Source organism: Nannobrachium achirus (genome assembly GCF_963921795.1).
Source record: "Nannobrachium achirus genome assembly, chromosome: 2".
In the NCBI taxonomy this organism is placed as follows: Eukaryota; Metazoa; Chordata; class Actinopteri; order Myctophiformes; family Myctophidae; genus Nannobrachium; species Nannobrachium achirus.
The window spans coordinates 14,738,586-14,752,564 of record NC_137811.1 but is presented as its reverse complement, the minus strand read 5'-3'; the positions used below and the strand labels follow the sequence as shown (position 1 = coordinate 14,752,564).

General features: G+C 42.3%; 1 protein-coding gene across 1 annotated transcript; it reads left to right on the top strand.

The window, feature by feature from the left end:
* The first annotated feature begins 3,143 nt into the window (after positions 1-3,143).
* Positions 3,144-10,057, top strand: LOC308280160 (protein S100-G-like). Its single transcript, XM_080720421.1, has 3 exons — positions 3,144-3,262; positions 9,080-9,231; positions 9,791-10,057. Exons 2-3 carry the CDS (start codon positions 9,082-9,084, stop codon positions 9,926-9,928), a joined length of 288 nt encoding a protein of 95 aa, XP_080576547.1. The 5' UTR covers positions 3,144-3,262; positions 9,080-9,081; the 3' UTR covers positions 9,929-10,057.
* Positions 10,058-13,979: the final 3,922 nt, after the last annotated feature.

Below are 13,979 nucleotides of genomic sequence, written 5' to 3'. Positions count from 1 at the left end.
GTATCATGGTCAATATCATGTCAGTATCATGGTCAGTGTAATGGTCAGTATCATGGTCAGTATCATGGTCAGTATCATGTGATTATAATAACATATAACGATGCTTCTCCTCCATTCACGTTTGGTGAATGTAGCCTTGGCCAGGAAAGTTTGATGTCTTCAGGCGGAATCCATCAATCATCAGGTGTTTCGACCCTTGAACCGCTACACCCTCCTGATGGCAGGGTCGGCAGTGGTGGCCAAATCACTGCCCATCTCCTCCCCCTGGCCAAAACTCCCCCTCTCCTGCTCTATTTATTTTTAATCAACAAGAGGCTCCTCTGGGGAGGTATTGGGTGGGTCCCTCCTGAGGTCTTGAGGTGACACAGATGCGTAGAGTTCTCCAGGACTGTGAGGTAATTCCTGCCTGGAGCTCTCCTTCGTCTCACCAGCTCACCAACCAAGCTGTGCGCTGCACCTGTGACCCCTCTTCTCAACACTTGGTCCTGGCTTGATGTATTTTTGCCTTTTGATTTCCTGCAGATGTTCTCGCAGTGACACATTACTTCCAATTCCCCCCCATTTGATGTTGTTTAGGTGAGCCGTCTCGTTAGCTGTGATTAATTCCTGGCTGTTACCGTTATGTTTGTATTGTTGAGTCTCACCTCTCGGGAGACTCTGAGGGTATCTGTATAAATGTCTGTAGCTTGAGTTGGTGCCCTCTCGCGAGTGCTGTGCATGAGGTTGCTAACCTCATACACCCACGCCAGACTTCTCCTGGTGGTCGACTGTCTCTCCAGCGTCACCGACCTTCCTCGGTTTCCATCCAGACTTTCCTGGAAGTCACTGGTTGCCCAGAGTTCTATGATTATAATTACATCTAACGATGCTTCTCCTCCATCTACGTTTGGTGAATGTAGCCTTGGCCAGGAAAGTTTTATGTCTTCAGGCGGAATCCATCAATCATCAGGTGTTTCGACCCTTGAACCGCTACACCCTCCTATCATGTATCATGGTCAGTATCATGTCAGTATCATGTCAGTATCATGTTTAGTATCATGGTCAGTATCATTGTCAGTATCATGTCAGTATCATGGTCAGTATCATGTCAGTATCATGGTCAGTGTAATGGTCAGTATCATGGTCAGTAACCAGTATGGAACCAAATGGAGCATTTGGTTCCATTTACACACTCTCAGAGTTACAGACTGGTAAGGGCCCATTTGGAACCCTGCCAAGGATACCCGAGGGTCCCTGGACCTCAGTTTGAGAACCACCGCCAGTCAAATATGCCTTTGAACTGAAAGTATTCATGATTTTGTCCTATTATTGCTATTCTTTGTTATTTTATGTTGTTGCTTTGTTCTGTCTGTGCTGAATATATTTACCTAAGGCCTATGCAAAAAAGGTCTCTATAAATTATTAAGCAATATTACCCCTCGAGTGTAATATTGCGATTATACAACTGTTGCCCTTAAAAAAGTCAGACAACAAGTCAACTTTATTTCATTGTAATTAAGATATTCGATAGGAATTTGTAATTTTTTAATGCCACATTTAGCTACTGTGTCCCTGAACGTCACACGAAAACCGCTAGCCAGCCGCCTAGCATAGTGTGGGGGGAGAGGAGCGCTTGCGGTCTTTCGTGACCAAGGCAGCTGATTTCTTTACTTGATGAGAGACCGTGCATCTGTGCTCGTTATATGCACGGTTGGAGAGCCTGTTTTCCATTGAGAGCCCGACTACCTGTTGTATGTTGATTAATAATGCATCTATCCAATGAGCACTTCTGTTTTTTTGATTGTTTGATTATTTTATTAGACAAAAATGGAGAACAGTACAAGTATAGGCAATACAATTGAAATATAGTACAGTACAAGTACAGTTAAACACCCTGCCTAAAAGGAACTTCCCAAATAAGACCTTTTACTGTCTTTTTTTTTTACATTGGAAGCCCTCTGTATTTCATTCATGGACATAATAAATAGCAAGCAAAGAAAACATTCAATAATATCGCAGTCGTTTCAGTCAGCTGCTGTATGGCAGCAGTACTGTGATGGCGGTACATGTTGCCCGGCATTTTGCACAGGAGGAAATAGACACAAAGCTACTTGGAGGCTAGTCTTATCCCTGCCGTGGCCATGGGTTACTGTATTATCTCTGTGGCCGTAGGCGAGCCTCGGGATGTTTGGCCAGGGTTTGGCCTGACAACACAAGACGCTTTGCAGGTGGCATGTTTACCGTAATGTAGGCCTGAAGTGAAGTGAACATTTGGAAAAAATAAGGGCTCTGATCCCTCTCTCAGCCGCTTATACTCTCTCCCTCTCTCTCTTTCTGTTTGTGTTTGTGTGTGTGTCTGCATCTGTCTGATTCTCTCTTCTCTCTCTCTCTCTCTCTCTCTCTCTCTCTCTCTCTCTCTCTCTCTCTCTCTCTCTCATAGGAGCTAGCCAGCTAAGCTACCAACCAGGCTTTGTCGTTTGGTATCCTGGAAACAACAGAAAGTTCATCTGAGTTCATACTACTCGACTGCAGTTGTGCTGCTGCTTCCCCGCACTCACTGCCTTCCTTGTATCAAGAACCCACTAGTCACCATCTCTGATCTACATTACACAATGTTGCACGCACGCACGCACGCACGCACTCACACGCGCGCACGCACTCACTCACTCACTCACGCACTCACACACGCACACGCACACGCACACACACACACACACACACACACCCACACACACACACACGCGCACACGCACACGCACACGCACACACACACACACACACACACACACACACACACACACACACACACACACATTTTCTTCCAGTGAATCATCAGTTGGGTTATATAACGACACGAGGAGGTTAACACAGTCAAATCACATAACCACCCTCTTCTCTCTCTCTCTATCCCTCCTCTCTCTCTCTCTCTCTCTCTCTCTCTCTATCTGTCTCTCTGATTGTCTGCCCATCAGGTGGCGATTGGCAAACAGTCGCCATGGAGATACACACACACACACACACACACACACACACACACACACACACACACACACACACACACACACACACACACACACACACACACACACACACACACACACACATAAGCCAACAGAGAGGGTTGAAAGAAAGAGAGAGAGCGAGCGAGGGAGAATCAGAGAGAAGGGGCGGGTGCACCTCCATATAAAAGACCTCCTGTCCCCTTCTCGCCTCGCCTTGTCTCCACTCCTCCACTCCTCTCTCTCTCTCTTTCTCTTCTCGTCCTCATCCGCCCAGCTCTGCAGTGAGTAGTAAACTTTAACGTTCAACTTTTATCACATTTTTAAAGCTTTTCTTTTTTTTCTTTTTTTAAGGTTTACTTTTGCTCCAGCCGTTCTCAAACTTTCAAAATGCAATTTTGAAGGACCTCCCATAACTCTGAGAGTGTGCAAATGGAACCAAATGGACCACTGGGTTCCATTTATACACTTTTAAGATTTACAGTGTCGTAAGTTTCCGTTTGCACACTCTGATAGTTACGGACCTTCAACGGTCCATTTGGTTCCATTTACACACTCTCAGAGTTACAGACCGGTAAGGGTCCATTTGGAACCCCACCAAGGACACCCGAGGGTCCCTGGACCTCAGTTTGAGAACCTCCGCCAGTTCATTTCAAATATGCCTTTGAACTGGATTTATAATATTCATGATTTTGTCATATTATTGCTATTCTTTGTTATATTTTATGTTGTTGCTTTGTTCTGTCTGTGCTGAATATATTTACCTATGCAAAAAAAAAGTCTCAGTCTAAATAATGTTGATTAATAATGCATCTATCCGATGAGCACTTCTGTTTCAGGCAGATTTACTGAGGGGGAGACATTGCAGGAGAGACAGACAGTAGGACAGCAGAGAGGGAGACAGTGTATAGGAGAGACAGACAGTAGGACAGCTGAGAGGGAGACAGTGCAGGAGAGACAGACAGTAGGACAGCTGAGAGGGAGACAGTGTAGGAGAGACAGACAGTAGGACAGCAGAGAGGGAGACAGTGTATAGGAGAGACAGACAGTAGGACAGCTGAGAGGGAGACAGTGTAGGAGAGACAGACAGTAGGACAGCTGAGAGGGAGACAGTGTAGGAGAGACAGACAGTAGGACAGCTGAGAGGGTACCCCTAGTGTCGAAAAAAAAAAAAAGAAACTTCTGCGGACTCGATTACTGAGAGGGAGACAATGTAGGAGAGAGAGACAGACAGTAGGACAGCTGAGAGAGACAGTGTAGGAGAGACAGACAGTAGTACAGAAGAGAGGGAGACAGTGTACTGTAGGAGAGACATACAGTGTTGGTGAAAAACATCAGGTGTGATTTTATCATGCTCTATATGTTGTATATTTTTTCTATATGTTGTATATTTATATTAATGTGTATGCTTCTCTGTTGTAGTTTTATATCATGGTTGTTGGGCAGAAACCTTGTATCTCCCCATTTCGTCTTTTTACGTAAATCAATGACCTACTTCATCATACAAGAAAGAGTACACAAAAAGTTGAAAAAATAGCCGATCTACACGCTTGTAGATCAGATATTTTCACTATTCAAAAAATAATAATGAAAACAGGAATGGTTTTGGACATACAAGGTTTCCCACCAGACGGCATGGTCTGTCTCACGTAGTGAGATGAGCAGAGATCTCTGCCTATTAGTGATGATGCGTCCGTGGGGAAATCTATGGGGTTTTCATTCAGAAAAGATTGCTGCTTTGTTTGTTTCAAAAAGCTTCGCTCCAATAGCTACCCATGCCTATATGTATATCGTCGCTGTCGGGCACCAGCTATCCAGCTATCTCAATTTTTCAAAATATTTTTTATAAATCAGTGGCAGTGCTATTGAACATGCTTTATGTCTGTGTGTTGGTTTTACGAACATTGAAACAATGAAAAGTATCATAAAAGCACTTCTGACTAAACTAGACTCCATTGGATCCTCAAACTATCTCCAACTCGTGGAGTTACAGTATTTGGGTAAAGTGATGATAAGATAAGGACACGTTCAAGTAGGCTATATCTGACAACTTACAAAGTCACCATACCAGTATTGTGTCGTTGTTCTAAAAACATTATTATTCTGGACTTTCAGTAGCTGGTTACTGTCTGACAGCAGAGATACGTATATGTTCGAATAGCAACTTAACGTGTTTTGTAAGCTTTTTCTCACTGCCGGCAGTAAAGCTCCTTTTTGAATGGAACTCCATTGAATGGTATGGGCTTGGCTTATTGGACGACGAAGAAAACCAGCGTTAACTAAACCTGCACTACGCCCACAGCTTTGAAAATGTATCCTATGACATACAGGCAATGCATCCTGGGTACTGTAGTCTATGCACTAGTACTACTACTACTACTGCCACTACTACTCCTTCCCTGTATGAAGAACCACCCAGTCTTTGCACTGGTTCTAGCTGTTATATCTTTTTAAATCCACCCAGTTTACGCCCATTCATTGAATTTAGATACCACCTGTAGGAGGAGACTTTTTCTTCCCTAAATCAATGGCCTATTTCCTCATACGAGATTATGTCGCACACACAAGTGGTGGAGAATTAGCAGATCGACAATCTCACAGCGTTTCGTGTCACGAGGCATTGTGAACGGCTATTTTCACTGTTCTCTATGTGTTTTTATAACAATGAAAATGATTGAGAACTAGACAGAGAGAGAGAGAGAGAGAGAGAGAGAGAGAGAGAGAGAGAGAGAGAGAGAGAGAGAGACACACACAGAGAGACAGAGAGACACAGCGAGACAGAGACAGAGACACACAGAGAGAGAGAGAGAGAGAGAGAGAGAGAGAGAGAGAGAAACAGAGAGAGAGAAACAGAGAGAAACGGAGAGGCAAAAAGAGGAACTGGCCACTGTCTGTGAAAATGAGAATAGACCAAAATGGCCGCATGTCAAAGTCTTAGTGTTGTAATGCCAGTGTGGAGTTTATAGAACATATTGTTGAAATGAGAGCTTCATCTGTCTCTGTCTAGAACCCATTAAAACCACACAAACCACACCCTTAACGAGAGAGAGGGGGGAGAGAGAGGGGATGGATTGAGGGGGAAAGAGAGAAGGGGAGAGGAGGAGAGGGAGAGAGGGGGAGAGGAGGAGAGGGAGAGAGGGGGAGAGGGGGAGAGGGGGGGGAGAGGGGCCGTGTATGGGTGTGGTGGGGAGACATTCTTGTTTGTGTTTAAACAGGATCAGTCTGGCGTCGGTTGTGCCAGCCTCTTTCATTCCTTTAATTTTCTCTCTACTCCCTCTTTTGTCTTCCGAGTAGATTGATCACGATAGCACACACTAGTATCTCTGTCTCTGTCTCTGTCTCCCACACACACACACGCACACGCACACGCACACGCACGCATACAGTGAACAGCAGAGCGACAGGGTTGCATCTTCAGATTATCCAGAACTGTTTGAAAAAGTGGTTCTAAATCTCAAAACCTTTTTATTATTTGTATTTCAAGGCTACCCATAACTTTGCGAGTGAACAAATGCAAAACGAATGTTGCATTCGTACACTCTCAGAGTTACAGTCACCTGTAATAAGGGTCCATGTCCATTTGGAAACCGGACCCTCACGGAATCCTGAATGCATTTGAAAAATAAAGTAAAGAAAAAATGGGAAAAAAAGAAAAGAAAAAGCATAGGCCAAATTGTATTCAAGCATTATACAAAAGATTTAACACAAACATAATGAACTTTTCAATTCAGTGCTTTACAGTTAGTCTAGGCATAGGCCTACTGTAGCCTATGTTATGCAACATGAATCACTATATTGTCCCATCAAGGCGGTTGCTTTATTGCCTTTTATCTTCTTCCCCGGGAAGCAGAATTCAAAGCAGATAAAGACTAAAACAAACACATCAAATGGCACACTGACCACATAGTAATCAGGACACACCTATCAGGAACACCTGCCAGGACAGGTGGGCGAAGGGTTAGTTATAAACTGGTTAGCCACACCTTGTCTCCTTGTTCCCAGTCTTTTGGTCTCCCCATACAAAGCCCACTGTGGCCCCTCTGTACTGTACCCCCAACAAGTGGTGGAAAAAGTACTCACATGTTTTACTTAAGTAAAAGTATCAATATTACAACGTGGAAATACTCTGTTAGGGTGCCCACACACCAAAATACCTAGAGTGGAATCCGCCAATGCATTTCAAAGAGAATGGAGCATTTTTTGCCAGTAGAGGATTTCTGCAAAAAAACGCTCCATTTTCATTGAAATGCATTGACGGATTCCACTCTAGGTATTTTGGTGTGAGGGCACCCTTACAAGTAAAAGTCCGGAATCCAGAATTTACTTGGGTAAAAGTACAGAATTATTGGTATCAAAATGAACTTGAAGTAGGCCTACCAAAAATGTAAAGTACTCATTATGCAGAATGCCCCATTTCACAACTTTTCAATTGTATGAAATGTATAGCCTAAAATATCTTTTGAAAATAGCTGTCATGTAGTCTAAATATCTTTTGAAAATAGCTGTCATAGTCTGTGGCTCTGTGAGGCCATGATGTGTCTGTGTGGGCGTGCTGTGTGGGGCCTAGGCTTGCGTCCCAGCTTCCAGATTTGTCTCACCTGTCTTCACTCCCTCATCAGCCCCAACAGTGCCATGGCTTTTCCACACATGTGACCACTCCTCTAATCGGGAAATTCTTGCTATTTCTATGTCATTATTTCGTCTAAGTCAAGAGTTAGGGTTAGGCATAGTTTTACTAGGGTAAGGGTTTGGGTTAGTCTCAGTGGTTAACATTCACCAGGTTAGCATTCACCAGCGTCGGCAGGTTAGCATTTCACCAGGTTAACATTCACCCGCGTCAAACGAATGGAACGTTGAACAAATGTTATGTCACAATATCGACATGCTCCCCCTCTAATTACCTACCAGACTGGACTCATTCCACACACACTCACACACACACTGCCAGTACATACTTTGTCTTTGCCTTGTCCTGCCTTGGAGTCTTCTGGTTCCTTGGCTTGTGTTATGTAAGCTTAACTTTGACATTTTCTAGACTTCCTGACTGCTTTTGGTTTCGAAAAGTATTGCATTATGGACTTCCTATTCTTTGTGTTGTGTCTCTGAGTTGTGTATTGTTGTTTGGACTTTCAGTTTGCTGCTTTGCTTGCAATTACTGCTTCGCTTTAACTTCAACTTTAATAAATTGTTAATTTGAAGCTAATCTTCTTGCGGCTCTGCACTTGCGCTCAGGCTTCTGCAAACCGTGACAAAAGCTGATCTACAAGCTTGCATTGTGAGCTTGTAGATCGGCTACCTTCAAATGGCCAAAATGTATAGGGCTAATGTATGTTTAGTGATCTAAATCTACAACTAGTAGCTAAAGTTGTCAGATAAATGTAGTGGAGTAAAAGTACAATATTTAGATCTGAGATGTAGTGGAGTAAAAGTATTGGAAATACTCAAAATGTTACAGTACAAAAGTAAAGGTACTTGGCTACTTTCCACCACTGCCCCCAACAGTGGGTTATACCGTTCGGAGAGACAGTGTAGGAGAGACAAACGGTAAGGGCAGCTGTGAGGGAGACAGTAAATGCACAATTCTTCCCATACGTTGCCAAGCAGCTCTGTTTTACATGTGTCTTTATTCCCTTTTAATTACACACATTATTTTGGTTGGACTGTTCTGTTGCACTTTTGCTTTGGCAATGCAGGAAACATACATTTTCTCGAGCCAATTAATGAAGCCACCCGAGTTGAATTGACAGTATAGGAAAACTGAGGCATGTGTAGGAGAGACAAACAGTAGAAAAGCTGAGAGACAGACAGCAGGGACGTGCAGAGAATGTTAGAGAGGCAGATGCTGAAATTTCTAAAAGGGCCTTTTGGTGGAAATTTGATGCCACACTGAATTTGGAGATGTGACATAATGGCATGGCATTCTACTACACGGCTGTTTTCACTACTTTTGTGCGACGGCCTTGTGTGATGAAGCAGTGCTTTACTTTGCGAAATAATTTGCAAATTTGAAACTTGGAGATACGAGGTTTCCACCTGACAACGACGATATATAATCCGGAGTCCCAATTTGACTTCTAACATCTGCCCTCTGTCCCCCTCAGCCATGTCCGATAAAATTCCTCAACTGGCCGCCTCCATGATCCTCATGATCGACATCTTCGACAAGTACGCCAAGAAGGACGGCGACGCCGACTCGCTCAGCAAGGGGGAGCTCAGTGACCTGCTAAAGGAGGAGCTGGGAGACTTCACAAGTGTGAGTGTTCGCCTTTATTTGACCCACTTCTTTACACCTGTAAACCAGTGATGCCAGGTTTCCGGGAGAGAAATGAGGTCTATGAAAACAAGCTCAAAGCCTATAATATACGTCTGCGATGCGTTGTCAGCTTGTAGATCGGGTATTTTCACAAAAATATTGGGGGGGGAAAAAGTGACAAACTTGAAATATATTTAACAACAGTAATCTGGTATACCGGCTTCCCTGGGGGAGCGTGTCACTGTTACTACATGTCATCTTTTCGACACCCGACTCTAGCCCTCACCCTAACCTTAACCTCCGTGGAGTGAGTCGCTAACCCTCCGGTCGAAATTATGGGCGTTCGCAAAAGCGAGATTTTCCCGTCCCTGGCACAAAATGTTTTCAGATGGGGATACGCAGATACTTGGGTTGAGGGCAAATGTCTAATCTCTCTTTTGAGTCTCGGGCTTAAAAACTTTGGGGACCACTGACCTAAATTATATGTTGTATAGTGAAGATGATCAAAATAAATTAACTTATACCCTCTCTCTCTCCCCCCCCCCCCCCCTCTCTCTAGGGCGGTGATAAGGCCAAGGTAGACGAATTCTTCAACCAGCTGGACGAGAACAAGGACGGCACCATCTCCTTCCAGGAGTTCATGGTCTTCACAGCGTCGCTGACCATGTTGATCCAGGGAATGTCCAAGTCCAAGTAATTCAATCAATGCACTTCTATCTAGTCTAGAGGGAGAGGAGAATGGAATGGGTGACTATCCTTGTTGTAACTCATGGAGAAAACAATAACACAACATCATGTTCACGAGTTGGAGAGAAAAATAACACAAATAAACATTGTTGAAACAATTCTTGTCTGCGTCGCTGTTCCTTGTACCTTCGTCTATATCAGGTGTTTTCAACCTGTGGGTCCAAATTATTTTGGGGGGTCCCCAGATGATTAACTTAATGTGAAACACTGTTTTCTCACTCAACAGCAAACAAACCAACATAAGGTTACGTGTATAGAGTGCATGTATATGCACATTTCTCAATTTAAGGACTTTTTAATAACTCTAAAATGACAAATAAAAAATTGTGAAAATAGCCGATCTACATGCTCACAACGCCTCGCGTTGCGATCAGCTATTTTCACAGTAGAACCGTGTTATAAAAATGTAATGCCTCAACTCTTAGTGCTTGTCAGGGTGGGGGGTCCCCACTTAAAATAGGATTATTTTGGGGATTGCGGCCTAAAGGTTGAGAACCACTGGTCTATATCAGGGGTCTTCAACATGGGGGTCCGTGAGAGTCCTTAGAGTTACTACAGGGGGGGGGCAGACAAATATATGTGTGACAGGAACCACTTTAACCCTAGTATTGATTGATTGATTGAATACTTTATAAGCAGTCAGCATATAAAGCACAGGACGGTACAGTTCAGAAACACGGTCTACTGTTAGGATTTAAACCTATAAGAAAGCACTACGGCTTGTCTAAATTGTACTTGTTTCATTGAGATTTTACTCATTTCATTGTTCTTTCCTATTTTCGTGTGTAGAGGTTTGGTATAGAGGGAGAAAAGAGCTGACCAAGTACAGAGCTTGAGCATGTTTATACTAAGTATTGAGGGTTTAAGACAAGTGGTTACATACACGAAAATAATAATAATAAAAATAATAATGTCCATGACACTATGTATGAAATCTGTGAAAAAAAAGGTTTAATCTGTAACACAATTTTATACAACATGTCCCTGCTTCTAGCCTCACATAGACATGCAGAACACTGTATATTACCGCGTGGGGCTTTGCAATGGCAGATTCATCCCTCACTCATATATATATATATATATATATATATATATATATATATATATATATATATATATATATATATGTTCCTCCCCTATCATCCTGTCATCTTTGTTTATCACTTCTGGGGGTATAAGAGATTTCTGTCTTTTTTAAGGACAACTTTGTTTTTTTACAAGGGTTCACATTTTACAGCGTAGTTAGAGAAAAGAAAAGATGAGTGTTACAATATTTTAATTTACCGCTTTCTATTTTTGCAATTTTATAGATTTAAATTTCAGTGGTGCATGCGTACAAGTAGCTAAAGATGTATTTTTAGACACAATACGCTGGCGATGTCTGACTATTACAGTAGGGTTAGTAGGGTTAGGGTTAGTAGTGTTACTATTTATAGTAACACTACTAGCACCCATCAATAAGTCACATCTGCCCATGAACGATTGCGGTGTATCTTGGGAATGGGCAAAAAAAAAGTCATATCTAGCCACACATCTAGCTAGCACCCACCCAATGAAATGCAAATCGTTAAAATCGCTAAAACGATATAAAGCAGTAAAGGAAAACATTTGAACACTCATCTTTTCTTTTCTCTAACTATGCTGTAAAATATGAACCCTTGTTGTAAAAAAAACAAAGGCAGCAACTCAGAATAAGGCCCTGGTTGTGTCTGAAAACACATGCTGTATAGACCTACATGCTACATTATCACATCAGCATGCTGCTTTCCAGCATACTTTTGAGGGCACACATAGTAAAATAACGAATGTTAGGAAAGTGCCCCATCTTGTGACAAATCAGAGGTACTACACATACATCTTCCTGTTTCATATAGCTTGTTTATTGACAAGCCATCTAATAACTACATTCTACATGTGTATGATAGAAACATTATTGAAGTCACAATGGATGTTTCCTCGCTGTCCATGATGTAATTCCTGGTATGTTGATATCGCAGTTTCTGCATGATGTTGTGCGCCATTCATATAGTGTCAACTGTTGCCACAGATTATATTTTAAATATTTTGAATATTTCAAACACTTTTTTGTATTTTGTAATTTGTAGGGCTGTAGGCGTTTTGGCTGCATGAAACATAAATGTAACTATTATTTTCAGTTCTTGTAGGACTTTTTTCTGTAGGCTATTTTAAATACATAAAACATGTAATTTAATTCTCAAATTGTCATATTTTAAAGGTTTTATAAACTGTGGAATACATTAATGAATACAAAAAAAACCCACCCCCAGAACAAATTCAACCATACTGTACATGAGAGGCAGAGTAGGGCTCATGTATTAACTCATCTAGTGCCAAAACCGAACATTTTCGGTTTAAAAAAACGTATTAAGAAATACAAAAACCGAACATGTTCGTTTTTTTTTTTTTTTTTTTTTTTTTTTTTTTTTTGGAAAAATCACATTTTGATCTTTAATCTGACAAAGATCCGTTGTTTTGCGATGTTGTCCATGTGCCTAGGACATCCAGTGAGCAAGTGATCACTTAGAATCCTATATCATTTATCAAGGATAACTGCCCATTTCTCTGCCTTTTATTGTATATTATACAAATGTATGGTTGATTTCTGTGGTGCACGCAGCACAGCACGGCTTTCGGCTCTGACAGCCAGAGGTGTCAATTAGGTATGAGAGGTGTCAATTGGGTATGGCAAGTTATGGCAGCTGCCATCCCTTGGCTACAGGGGAAATAATAAAATGTACTTTTCATTGTGTCTGTTGCTAAGGTATGGCAACATGACTGTTGTCTTGCATGCGCATGAGGGCACGCAACCGTGCATGCAAGACACCAGTCATGTTGCCATACCTTAGCTTTTGCTGAACTGACGCCACTGCTGGCAGCAACAGCAGCCCCCACCCCTGGGCACTGCGTGTGAACAGATTGCTTGTTGAAGAACCAAGGCGTCGTGCTCGTGTTCGCCGGTCACTGAGGTTAGGGTTGGGCCAACTTGGGGGTTAGGGTTAGTTTTATGTGTCGGAATACCTGCCCGTAGTTGGCTGCGGACCCCCGGAATTTTGCTCGTCTGTGGATTTCACGATCAGCTCGGATATCATCTACGCTACGGCCGTTGAAGCTGGTTCCTCACGCATGCATATGGATACAGTCAGGTACACTACTAAACACAAGTGGGTTTCTAACTGACTGAATGTAGAAGGAGGATGGATCGCACAGTGGCAAGAGTTGATGTTTTCTTTATTCTTGCATTTGCATGGATGAGAAACAAACGTTTCGACTGTAAGCCTTCTTCAGTGTGTGCTTCTTCACTGTGTGCGATCCATTCTCCTCCTACATGTTGATCTAAAGGGAGCGCGGTGGTAACCAAAAAGTTTACTAACTGACTGAATAGCATAATAATCATTGTAGCACAGCACTGCACGCTGTTATCGCTAACGCTATGGACCAGAGCTATTGAGACTATTGATCCTGTTGAATTCAATCGCACGTTTTTTTTATACAAACTTGTATAAAAACCGCATGGTTGACGAGGGTCAAGTATCGCGTCAACCTAGCTATTCTTTTTATTCTAACTGTATTAGACAATGACTATAGACTATGAATGTGATGACATTCATTCAAAGACAAAATAGATTGTTTGTCATGACTATGTCCTGAGACGTAATATGTTCATCTGACTGCTAGGTGGCAGCATCGTTGTTTTTTTGCTTTTGTTGTTTTTACACTTCTCAAGGCAATGAAGGCATGAACATGCAGGCTGTATATGCCGATCATTATATATATTTTTTTGAATAGGGGGCAGGTATTTATAAGAATTTATTCTTCTGCTTGCTCCTTTTCGTTCATGTGTGTGTACTGTAAAATATTGAAATTCTGAGTATAAATATAATATAACTGTAATGTACACTACATGTGCGAAACAAAAATAAATGAAATGAAATGAAATGTTCAAACCCCTAGCCTACGTGGTTCACCCGTCCCCTCCCGCC

Excerpts from the sequence above, each read along its gene's own strand:
- LOC308280160 (XM_080720421.1), top strand. The coding sequence starts at position 9,082 with ATGTCCGATAAAATTCCTCAACTGGCCGCCTCCATGATCCTCATGATC. Across the intron at positions 9,232-9,790 it reads AGCTGGGAGACTTCACAAGT|GGCGGTGATAAGGCCAAGGT; the intron begins GTGAGTGTTCGC and ends CCCTCTCTCTAG.